The following is a 12329-nucleotide window of genomic DNA, read 5'->3' on the forward strand; positions in this document are numbered from 1 at the left end:
AGGAACCCGTGACCTGATGCTTAACCACCTGAGCCACCCAGGTAGGCCTATAAACCATTGTTTCAAGGGACATTCAGATGGAGACATGGGCAAAGCACATGAACAGGTAACTCACAAACAACCAGGAATGACCAGTACGGAGTGTTAAGCTTCCCTACAACTAGAAGCCAGTGACCCTAAGAGTTGGCATTTATTTTACGTTAACACCAGTGTGGGGGGAAAAAATGGCACTCTCCGAGTTTTAGTACCATAAACGTTAGTGCCTTTGCTGAGGGCGGTTTAGTGACCCGTATAAGGAGTAAACAGTAAAAAAAAAAAAAAAGAGAGTAAACAGTGCTCATTTCAGGTCAGCTGGTAATGCACATGCAGAAGTAAATGAGCATGAATGACCATGTTAGCATTTTTGCTGACATTTACTTTCCCACCTGTTATGAATCTAGCTAAAAATGGAAAAGTTTAAATGTCTAACAAGAAGGAAATTAAACAGAATTAGAGTTGTTTTTTGTTTTTTTAATCAATAGTCTATCGTGCAGCTATTCAAAGCCATGATTCTGGAGGGCATTTGCTGTTACAGAATGTTCATGACGTAGTATTTTTAAAAATTCAAATAATTTCAATTTCACATGTGCTAAAGAGAAATACTAAACTGTTAAAAGGAGTTACAGGTTGTGGAATCAAAGGTGATATTTGTTTTCCTCTTTTTAAAATATTGTATTTTCTCTAACAGTTTTAGGATAGCAAATTTCCTTCATTATTTAATTCCCTAACAATATTCTACTTAAAAGTGTTCTTTAATAAAGTAGAAATTTCCTGAGTCCCAGAATTTAAAAAAAATTTTTTTAATTACAGTATGCAACGAAAGGGTCAAAATTAGAGTTCAATGTATTTTGAGATGAAATTTTTCAATTTATATGAAATTTGAGAAACACTGAGAAAAGCTCAGTTTAGTGAAATAATTCTTATTATGTCTTTAAAAAAAAAAAGAACTTTATTTATCCATGAGACACAGAGAGAGGCGGAGACACAGGCAGAGGGAGAAGCAGGCTCCCTGCGGAGACCCTGATGCGGGACTCGATCCCAGGACCCCGGGGTCATGCCCTGAGCCGAAGGCAGAGGCTCAATCGCTGAGCCACCCAGGCGTCCCTCATTCTGTCTTATTAACAAGTAGAAAATCTGAAAAGCAAATGGTGGTGGTGATGGTGGAGAGAGACTAATGTCAATACATTTTTGGCAATTTCTTAAACACCAAACACCCCTGCAGCCCTCATCCATCTGTCAAAACCAGAAGAGAACATAAACAATTGAAATAAGAAAATCACACCTTCTCTGAAAAGCTGTGAACAAAGCCAACCCAGCGAAACAAAACAAAAGCCAGAAAAAGAAAAAACTCCAACTTTTTTTTTTTTTTGCATGCTAACAGAACTTGAATGTTTGTTATGCTGAAAAGCAACTAGTAAACATCTGCATATTCTTTTGGAAATCTGAGGAAGGACATTTACTTTCCCACCTGTTATGAATCACACTATCATTGTTTATATTTTTTTTTCATTGTTTATATTTTTAAAAGTCCACTTCATTTCTGTGAAACAAGCAGATACCCGATGGGAAGAACACGTTGGAAAGTATCACGCTGCAATAAGACCCATGTTTCCCCGTTCCCAGACTCAGCTGAAGTTGCCTCAACTAAAAAAAAAACGTGTGTGTGATGCATCTAGAGAGCCAGGAAAAAGCCAAATACTTGTAGAATTCATGCCCACTTCATGTCTTCCTCCAGATAGGAAGTTACTTACGGGGTTGTTAACACACACGCACACACATTTTTTTCCTGGAGGAAAAAATTTTCAATACAAATAAAGTACAGCAGAATCTAACAACCACTGAGCAGCCGTAACACTGTCAGGGTTCCGGGTGCGGACTTTTACTAGGTAGCTACCTGTGTTACCTACCACTTCTTTCCCTGTTCGGGTCCCTCTGTACCATGGTGGCTGCCTTCTTAGGGGGTTTAGACTTCGGGTCCACTTTTTTTCTAATTATGCTTGACTTTATGGGGACGAAGATTGGTAAAATTTCACCAAAAACAGACTTTTTATTCTTAGTACGTCACAGGCCGATATTAAAGCCAAATTTATGATATCTTAAAAAAATGCATGGGATAAAGATTACGTTGTCAAATAAAAACTGTTACCGTCACAATACACACATCATACTGAATAGTGCTAAGTACTTATTAAAACAAAGGCACATGAACGCACCCCGGACAGGGCATCACGTACCACCAGAATCCAATCCTGCCCTGATCTAGTTGAAAGAAATTACCTTTTAGGGTAGTGAATGTACCTTGAAGAGATGTTTTAAGTCAAATAACATAGAGGAAAAGTGTATTTTAAGTCCTATAATGGAGGGGGATCCCCAGGTGGCTCAGCGGTTGGGTGTTTGCCTTTGGCCCAGGCTGTAACCCTGGGGTCCTGGGATCGAGTCCCGCCATCAGGCTCCCTGCGTGGAGCCTGCTTCTCCCTCTGCCTGTGTCTCTGCCTCTCTCTGTGTCTCTCATGAATGAATGAATAAATAAAAAAAATTTTTAAAGGCCTATAATGGAGATCCCAAGTGTTAAAGTGACATAAACCAAATATCTGAAGTTAAACCCATTAAGAACACACAGGTAACTCTTAATTGTCTTTAGAAAATAGACATACAATCGAGCTGGAAAAGACGTCATAAAATCATTAAATAGCATTTATGATATTAGTTAAATGCTAAAAAAGTTAAAAAAAAAAAACTAAAAAAAAAAGCTAAAAAAAAAGCTTAAAAAGCTAAAAAAAAATCAGTAGCCTACAGACTTTGGGAGAACTTGTGTTCCTAGAGCACGAAGATATACTGTTTTATTGGTAATACACACTGATTAGGTTTCTTCGTGGCCATTTCTAACGGTAATGACAGACATCACAGCTAAAAGCTACAAGACTTAATGCATGAGAACACTGCCCACTGATAAGATGATTAACAGTCGAAAACAGTCGTATTGAGCTACCAGCAAAATATCCAACAAAGGACGTAAGAAGATAGACCACAGAACCATAGATTCTAAACCAGCAAGGACACAGAAGCTCAACCGTGCTGGGAATCCCTGAAGAAGCAAACCATGAATGAGAACAGTTACAGCAAAACAGACCCCATACTTTCAGAAACAACACTTTTAGAAAAAAGATGTCGGGGGGGGGTGGGGAGGAAAGAACAAAATACACGTTTCTACATAGAGAACCGAGCGCTACGATCCTCATTCACTTAGCCAGTATTTGCTGAACGCGTGTTTTGCTACGCGGTGGGGCACGCAGTGGCTCCTTCGGGGAAACCTATTCCAGTAATTATAACATCTAGTTCCACATGTTTTTTTTGCAAAATAGGGTGATTTGAAGTCACCGAGACTAAAAGTCCAAAATTCGGATGCTCCATCCTCAGGAATTCTGACTCAGGCTTGAGTGGAACCCAAGAATCTACCTTTCAAAAAGCTTTAGCGGAAAGAGATTTTTTTCAGCTCTGCTATTAATCAGCCGTGTAGATTCTAATTCTTATTTTAGGAATGAAATTGAGGAGTCTGTTTAAAAGGCTGATTGTACGGAATGGAAATATTTTTCGGCGTGCACCACCTGACACTGGTGTGTTCAAAGAGGCAGCCGTGAAACCGCTTTATCAGGATGAGTCTGAAAAAATCTAGATTCAAATTTAATTCAGACGCTTACCAGATACATAGCACCAGGCGAGTCACTCCACACCTGTGAGCATTAGCTTCTGCCTCTGCAACTTGGGGGTAAAATCTGAAAACTCTACCAGAGACGCTGGAAGAAACAACTCAGGTATTTACTAAGCCATAAGCCACACCACGTAAAGTCAAGACGGGCCCCCGCGCCGCACGGTCATCGCAAAACATACAAAACTATGATCCGTGAATGGAAAAGACTTGGGAGGGAAAAAAATGGAGAAGCAAATGTTTCCCCCCACATTCATCCAACAAAACGTCCCTATTCAAGAGCTCAAGCACCAACCGAGGGCAGTGACTCCCAAATGTAAATCAGGAGCGTGGTCTCCACGAGCACGTTACCAACGGTCACCGACCGTAGCACGGCGCCGGGGGCTGCGCCACGACAGGGTGGACACGGTCGCTGCGAAGACTGGGAAACCCTCGGCCGGCAGCCGGCCCGCCGCTCCGCTCCTCACCACTCTCCCCCAACCCTCCCAGCAAACCGTCATCTCATCGCTCGGCCGCCTACGGGGCGGGCGCAGTCGGGGTCCTGGTGACGCAGATCCTGAAACGCTTAGTCACCGTCCAGGGCAGAGCTCCGGGACCTGTCCCCGCCAGCCCGCCCTGCCCTGCCGCTGCACCGGGATCACCTCCGGGACGCAACACCACCCGACCCGTCTCCAGGCTCGGCCTCCCCTGCTCCTTCAAATGACCTACCCGCGTTATGTTCCAGACCGAGAGCCTCAGGTTATCCACATTTCCCCGTCCGGCACGCGGGGCAGGACGCGATCCCCACGTGCGATGCCAAGGGGACGCTCGTTACGGTCACAGCGTTTTCACCCCGCACGGCTTACGTGTGCCTTCTGTGAAAGCGTGGCCGTGTCGCGCTGGGTTCTATGTTTTACGTGTGGTTTTAGAGGAAGCGCGAGCACACGCGGACGGGGAGGATGGGGAGAGGGAGAGAGTCTTAAAGCAGGCTCCATGCCCAGCGCGGAGCTTGATCTCAGGACCTGGAGATCATGAGCTGAGCCAAACATCCAGAGTCCAACGTTTAACGGACTGAGTCGCCCCACGCTGTGTGTTTTAATATGCTTATTATTTTAGAATATACTTATTTTGGATAATTTTAGGTTCACACACAAATGGCAGACAGAGTACTGCAAGCCCCCACACATTCCCCTTACGCGGTTTCAATTCCCTAATGTGAGTGTGCCCAGGGGCCACGGTGCATCCACCCGAACCAAAAATGGGCTATTTTTAAAATGACATCTTTCGGGCAGCCCTGGCGGCGCAGGGGTCTGGCACCACCTGCAGCCTGGGGTGTGATCTTGGAGACCTGAGATCGAGCCCCACATCGGGCTCCCTGCATGGAGCCTGCTTCTCCCTCTGCCTCTTTCTCTCTCTCTGTCTCTATGAATAAATAAAATCTTAAAAAAAATAAAATAAATAAAATGACATCTTTTTACACAAATTACTTTCCTGAACCACATTTCCTTCACCCTGAACACAGGTTTCTGGCCCCTCTTACATTACGTGACACTAGCACAGGCCCTTGTATTTCATCTGGTGAGATCCAGGGCAAGAATTCACCTTGCAAGACTGACTTTAGGGGCAATAAAATACTAAAAATACTATCCTCGAGACTGGGAGGTCTCCTGCTGAAGGTACTTTGAGTCAAGATCCAGGCCGACAACGTCCCTGTTGTCACGAGACTCACGTCAATCACGCAATTGGTAATTCACGCAAAGAGATCCCCGCGTCGGCAGGTTCTGACCTTCTGCATCCACATCGCCCTTCTACGCGTCTAACGAGTTGGCACGTCCCGCTCCTGCGGGTAAAGACCTCGACCGTCGGCCCGACGCAGAGGACTGTGTTGCCCCAGCGCCTCTGAAACGCCCAGAATGAAAAGGGACGTCTGGGCAACTCGCCAAGGCCGTGGACGACCAAGTGTGAGGCGCGGGGCTCGGGGGTGATGCGAACTCCTGACGAACCACCAGGAAACCAGAGCACAGCAAGGTGCTGGCAGGAGGCTTCCTCCAGGGCGAAACAGAACTCAACGCATCCCGCATCCTGCATCCCGCGTGGAGCCGGGACCAGCCCTCGGGACAGAGTGTGGGGAACCCGAGGGCACAACTGCTGACGTCCTGGTTAAAAACGGTCACGTAGAGGCGCAGGCCCAAAGCCGGCGCCTCTCAGCTCAACCAGCCACCCCCGGGAGAGTGTCCCCGACATTTTGCTTCCCCTCAAAAGGGGACTGGTCTCCAGTTCTGGTTCTCTCTGGAAACCGGGCTGCGGAATTAAGTTTCAAACCGCAAAAGCAGCCTGACGACGCTCCCAGGAAGGCCGCGAACGCGCCGCCCTCCCGCCTACCAGGGCGTTCCTGGGGACGGGAAGGGGCAGGGACCGGCTGGAGGAGGATGGAGCCCTGGGCACCGGAGCCCCTCGACCCTACCTCGTAGTAGCTGCGCACGGCGTTGCAGAATGCCTCGTCGGCCACGATCTGGGTCTCCCCGTGGAGGAAGGCCTGGAATCGGTCTTTCAGCAGCTGCAGCTGTTGCTTGTTGAGCTGTAAGACAGAGAGGGCGTGAGCTGCAACACTGCCCGCCCCAGAAAAGCTTCGGTTCTAAGGCATCCTAATGGCCCCAAGTCCCTTTCACGCCTACAGTTAGCTTTATGGTAGAGAAGGAAAAAAAAAAGCTGAAAGCCCCACTTCATGCTGCGGCTCAACGCCCAAGTGTCTCCGGCTCTTCCTGACACTCTGGGATCCCAATGTCGCGACGCAACACAAACTTCCCGGCCTGGTCTCCGCAGAAACGGGTCAAGCCCAGAACTGCGGTGAGAAGTGGACCGTTGTGGACACGGCCCGCCGTCCCCGAGAGAGCAGGGGGCGGGCGTGCTGGTGGGTGATCCACGGCTGCCACAGCCGAGGGGGCGCAGGAGGCAGGGCGCCCAGGACGGAGCAGCCGGGAGACACGCGGCGTCCTGCTCCCCGGCACCCTCCTCCGTGCTTGTGGGGGACGACGGTCGGGGAGCCCAGAACCAAGACAGCGGCCGGGCCACCACCCCCACCTCCCAGGGCGCCGGCCGCCCAGCAGCTGGGGCCTCCCCGGCCAGGGGGCAACACGGCCCAGGTGGGCTTTCCCTGCTGGCAGGTGGGCCGCGGCCGGCTCGGGCCCCGGGTTCGTGGGTGCGACCCTCCAGCAGGAGAGACCAGCGCGTCCAACAGAGGAGGGGTGGCTGGTGCAGGGCGCAGCGGGCAGGCCGTCCGCGGGGGCAGGCCCAGCCGGGGTGCAGGGCCCCTGCCCGAGCACCAGCCAGCTCCTTCCCCCGCCTCAGAGGGTGACCTTGGGCCACACGGCTCCAGGCCCACTGGCACCGGGCAGCCCTGGCGGGGGACACACCGGCCGCCGGGCCCCGAGCTGCAGGGGCTGCAGCAAGGCCTCGCCCGACTGCCCAGGACCTCACGAGCTTTGGCCCCAGCTCCCTCTTTGGATTTAAGAAAGAGGAAATAAGCCTCAAAAACTGGAAACTTCCATCTTCCTTTACCAGATGCATCTTATCCTTTACAGCGTGCCAAGGAGCGACTTTCTGGGGGTTCTGGCCTGGAAATTTCACGGATACCAAACCCAGGAAAGGAGAGCTGAGCGGTTTTCTCAGAAGCCCCAACAACGTCGGAACAGTTCATGACGGTGCCAGAGGCGCCCACTGAGTACCAGGCCTCAACACTCCTGTGAGTGACGGGGACGGTGGTCACATCCGCAATCTAAAACGACGGCCAACACCACAGTGATACGTCAAAGTCAACTTTGTTTTATAAGTACAGAGAGGTCACGTGTCCACAAAACAGAGAGAGAGAGAAAAAATTAGGTCTAACACCCAGCAGTGGGGAGAGCTGTTAGAACCCAGAGCTCCCTGGAGTCTATTTGCATCATCAAAATAAACCACATCGTCCACCAGCAGAGGCTAGAACCAGACCCAGATGTGCTCAGAGACGCGCCAGGGAAGACCTCCGCAGCACCTCACGCCGCTGGGAAAGGTGGTCTCGTCAATGGTGCCGAAGCCACCGGGCCGCCAAGCGGAAAACAACCTGCAGCATCACACATGCTGTCACAGGAGAGGGTCTAAGTCACGTCGACTGTAAGACGATGAAGCCGTCCAGGTGCACGAAGCCTCAATTCCTCTAAATGCGGGCACGTCAGAGACCCTTGGAACCACGAACCCCAAGCCTCAGCTCATAGATTCAAACGTTAAAAATAAATTCCACGCAGCAGAAACCGCCCATGCAAGACCATCAGACAAAGACTAGCGAGGAAGAAGCACGCGCGTGACTCCCGCGGGAAAGAGCCCGGGCGCGCACACGGCTCCAGACACGGGTAAGAACCAGAGAGGAAGTGCGTCGGCGAAGGCACAGCTCAGGTGCAGAGAGGGAGCCTTCCGCCGGGCGAGCAGCCCGACTTCATTCATAACAAGCAAAATGCAGACCGAGGTCACGTGACGGAGCAAGGGTGCCGGGAGGACGGTGCAGCAGGAGGCACCAGGGGTCCCGTCCCGCCCGGACGCCGCACCTGCAGCCGGGGAATCCTGGAGTCTCGGACGGCTTGCAAGTCACAGGGCTGGAGTCTACACCGCCTACACCGCAGTCCACCCTGGCCGACCTCGGCGCCGCTCCGGGGCAGCTAGTCGTCCCCCACGCCTCGGCCCGGGGCAGGGGGCAAAGAGGAAAAAGAGAAGCCAACAGCCTCGGTTTCCACAAATAGGGGCCAACGAGCACCACGCGCACACAGCGGCAGCACTATTAGCTCCATAAGAGAACGGAGACCTTCTCTTGGGTACGATATGAAAAGATCTGTAAGATCTCTGGGGGGAAGGAAGCTAGTTGTAGAACAGTAGGTAAAAATAAGCCACCACTCCCGTTGGCAAAGGGCAAAATTAGAACATGGATGTGAATCTGCTTCCCTACGCAGATGGAGACTGGGGGAGGATGGCTGCGGGCAACGGGCAGATGGAAAGTAAGTGGAAGAGATTTTTCACCCTATCCTGCTACATTCATCTGAGATCTCAAATCCCAGGACCCTTCACCAAAATTCTAATTTAGATCTAAGAGAAGTTATGGTGGCGACGTTGCACGTGTTTTGACTCGGAACGGTCATGATCCGCTGCACGGACCTCAGATCCGATCATCCTGCCGGGAGACCGAACAACAGACCAACGGGCCTTTCCATCCCTCCACTGTGTGTGTTGTTTTTGTTTTTGTTTTTGTTTTTTTTTTGACATTTCGTTGTTGAGAGTTTCAGAAAAACTTCGACAACAGAACAGAATCAGAGTAGTGATCGCGTTCGATTTTCTGATCAAGGCATTAATCTTGACGAAATCTCGGGCAGCCCGGGGGGCTCAGCGGTTTAGCGCCGCCATCGGCCCGGGGCGTCATCCTGGGGTCCCGGGATCGAGCCCCACGTCGGGCTCCCTGCATGGAGCCTGCTTCTCCCTCTGCCTGTCTCTCTCTCTCTCTCTCTCTCTCTGTGTCTCTCTCTGAATAAATAAATAAAATCTTAAAAAAAAATAAAAATCCTCATGAAATCCCAGGGAGGGCATCTCAGGCCGCTCCACAGCTCCATCACCTCGCCGCGAAGCCTGTCCTCATCGTCTAGAATGGAAACGCATGTCCCCTGCGACTTTCGCACCGTCCTGGTCCTACTGCTAAGACAGAACACACGGACGCTCACTTCCAGGAGCCGGAGGGCAGGCGCAGGCCTGGCCACGAGCCGCAGTCCCCCGACGTCCCCAGGGGCACACGCTCCCATGTTCGTGGACCAAACACCATCGTTGGTAAGACTCAGCTCCACGTAAGTTCACAGACGCGCGCTGACAGCTGCAGCTCACGCCATGTGGACGTCGTAGGTCACGATGGCCTGACAGTGGCGTCCCTCCGGCAAGCGTGCTGCGTGGACGGGTCCCGATTCTCCCAACGGTGGGCCACGACCCACGTCCTAGGCACTACTGACCCCAACCAGAGACTAATTGACTCTTCTTGGCAGTCGCGTCAATGGACTCCCATCGTGCTCAACAGAAATTTCCAAAATACCCCGGACGTGTCCCATGAAGCCACATTCCATCCTGCTACACTTGGCCGACTGTTCCAGTTGCTCGGTATTTTTTAGGACACTGGTCCCTTCACCCAAGGGACCCAAGGGCCAAGGAACTCTCCTAGCTTCATGCACTGCCATCGCGTGGTGCCCGCGGTCTTCGCCCGGGCCGCTGCAGGGAGCCCTCAGTTCAGGATGAAGGAGAGAAACGGGAGCTGTGGCGACAGATCCGCCCAGTGTGACGCGGTTTACCACTCAACGCTCCCTGGGGCAGCTGACTTTAAGATTCATCCCGTCCCAGCTTCGCCCGCCCATCGCCTCCGCGCCCGCGTGTTTACCGGCGAACGCACACCGTTTCTCTAACACAGAGAAAATTCTAATGCGAAACTTATCCCACGGGAACGTTTAGAGAGCTTTTCATACGAAACTAAGTTGCAGAAACTAGAACATGGATATCTTTGCAAACCTCTCAATACAGCCAGGTGATCGGCCTCATAACTCCACACCTCGAACACCGACAGTGAAAGCTCGGCCAGTGAATCCTGGTGCCAGCGGTGATTTATCCGGTAACTGCCGCAGGAAAAGACAATTCCCCAAGTCAGGGATGTTTTATGTTTCTTAGGTGTTTCTTTCTTCTTTTTCTCCCATGTTCAAATTAGAGTCTAGCCTTTTTCTTCTAAGTCATGACCAACTGAAGACTCCCAGCCGTACCTCGACTACAGCAGGAGACCAGCCCCCGAGGACAGTCGGGAGCCCGGCAGCCGGCGAGCACGGCTGTGCTCTGCATCCAGAGTCCCGGCCCTCGGGCGGGCGCTGCGTGACGTCCTAGGGGATGTGAGCAACAGGGTCCATGACTGGCGGGAGACCCTGCAAGGCAGCTGACAGCCCCGACTCTGACCTCCTCCCTCTTCTAGCAGCCGGAATTTGAGGGCCGCACCTGGCAGGTGGGCCCGCGACGACGGGTGAAGACGAGTCTGACGCGCTTTTCAACGCGGAGCAGCCCCTCCACCCCTGGAGCGCCCACCCCTCAACTTCCTTCACCTGAAAACAGAAATAAGCCTGTCTGGAGAGATCATCGTAAGGGAGCTCATTAGTGTCTGGGACCAAACCACATCCGAACAGATCCAAATCCCCGAGACTCGGCGCCCGCGCTACGCCCACCCCCTGCCAGGTCACCCTACAGCTGAAGGCCAACAACGCTCGGACGTGACTCCTACGACGAGGCCCTTCTGCAGTCCACACGTGCCGCTGAGGCCCGGGGGCATGGTCCCGCCCCACATGGGGCGCCAGGCGAGGCCCCCTCGGCCACCGAGCCACCACTCGTGTCCGCCCCACAGCCTCCCACTCACGTTCCGGCCGCAGCAGAATGACCTGCCTTATAGGAGGGGCGGGGGCGCACCTGCTGCGGAACCCCCGAACCAGGAAGGCGCAGTCCTCCCATTCTAGCCATTTCCTCGCGGCCCCGTCCTTAGCACGTCCCATACAGGTCCGCCGACTCTTCCTTAGTCTGCTAGAGGTCAGTGTGACCCCCAATTTATAGTTGACTAAATAGTGCTCGCTTCGGCAGCACATATACTAAAAAAAAAAAATATAGTTGACGAAATGAAGCTCAAAGAAGTTAAGCACCTGGCCCGACCTCCCACCTGCCGGGCGTCAGGTGACCACCTAAACCAGTATCCGGATCTGAAGCCCATGCTCTTTCTAATCACCACACCACTGTTTCCCCACGTCACTCCTCCCCCCGCCCCCCCCAGTAACAGGTGTTTATCACCATCTAACAGGTCACAGATGGTTTGTGTGTTTTACTTAAGTCCCCCCACTAGAATAAAATCTGTATCTGATAAGAACATGATTTTTAGCACATAGAAAGGGCTCGATTTTTTTTTAAGTGAAGGAAAAAACGAACACCAGTTGCTATGAAACTATTCCTTACGAGTGTAGCCACATCTTCCACTGTCATGATCACCTGCCCCTATGCAAAAAAGCTGGTCTAGCATGCGATTGTAAGACCTCAAGATGACCTCAATCGACCACAATGGATCCGAAAATAGGTTCACCTGTTTCCCTGGGAAGGTTATAGGTAACGAATGGGGCAGTGATGAGGAGCACAGGCTCCGGGGGCAGACCACCTTTGTCACTTTCCAGGATCCCCCACAATTTTATAGGGTCTTCCGGTCAACATAACCTTATGATCTCTATTCCTTATCTAAACAATAAGGACAGTAGTAATACATAATAAGGCTGTTGTCAGTAAAACAGGAAGAAAGCTGCTCAACACACAGTAAATGCGTTTTAACTGCTATTGTTTTAGAAATACACGATGAAACAAAAGATATACGTGTTGGCTCTATTTCTGCAATTGTAGAAGCCAGAGACAAAAACCAATTTGAAAAAGGATGCAGATGGATAATTAACAATAGACTCGTATGCTGTCTAGTACGTGACCATGCCCGGCCACCAAGCACTCGAAATGTGGCTCGTCCAAGTTGACACATGCTCCAAGTCTAACA

At 51.3% G+C, this 12329-nt stretch overlaps 1 protein-coding gene across 21 annotated transcripts in view; it reads right to left on the minus strand.

The window, feature by feature from the left end:
- CADPS2 (calcium dependent secretion activator 2) overlaps nucleotides 1–12329 on the minus strand; it is a 457875-nt gene that overhangs the window by 360257 nt on the left and 85289 nt on the right. For all 21 annotated transcript variants that reach the window (XM_041727924.1, XM_041727925.1, XM_041727927.1 and 18 more), the window contains exon 2: nucleotides 6189–6302. In XM_041727924.1, the coding sequence (XP_041583858.1) occupies nucleotides 6189–6302 (114 nt within the window). The remainder of the gene's footprint in view (nucleotides 1–6188; nucleotides 6303–12329) is intronic.

This window comes from Vulpes lagopus, chromosome 13, assembly GCF_018345385.1.
Source record: "Vulpes lagopus strain Blue_001 chromosome 13, ASM1834538v1, whole genome shotgun sequence".
NCBI classification, from domain to species: Eukaryota; Metazoa; Chordata; class Mammalia; order Carnivora; family Canidae; genus Vulpes; species Vulpes lagopus.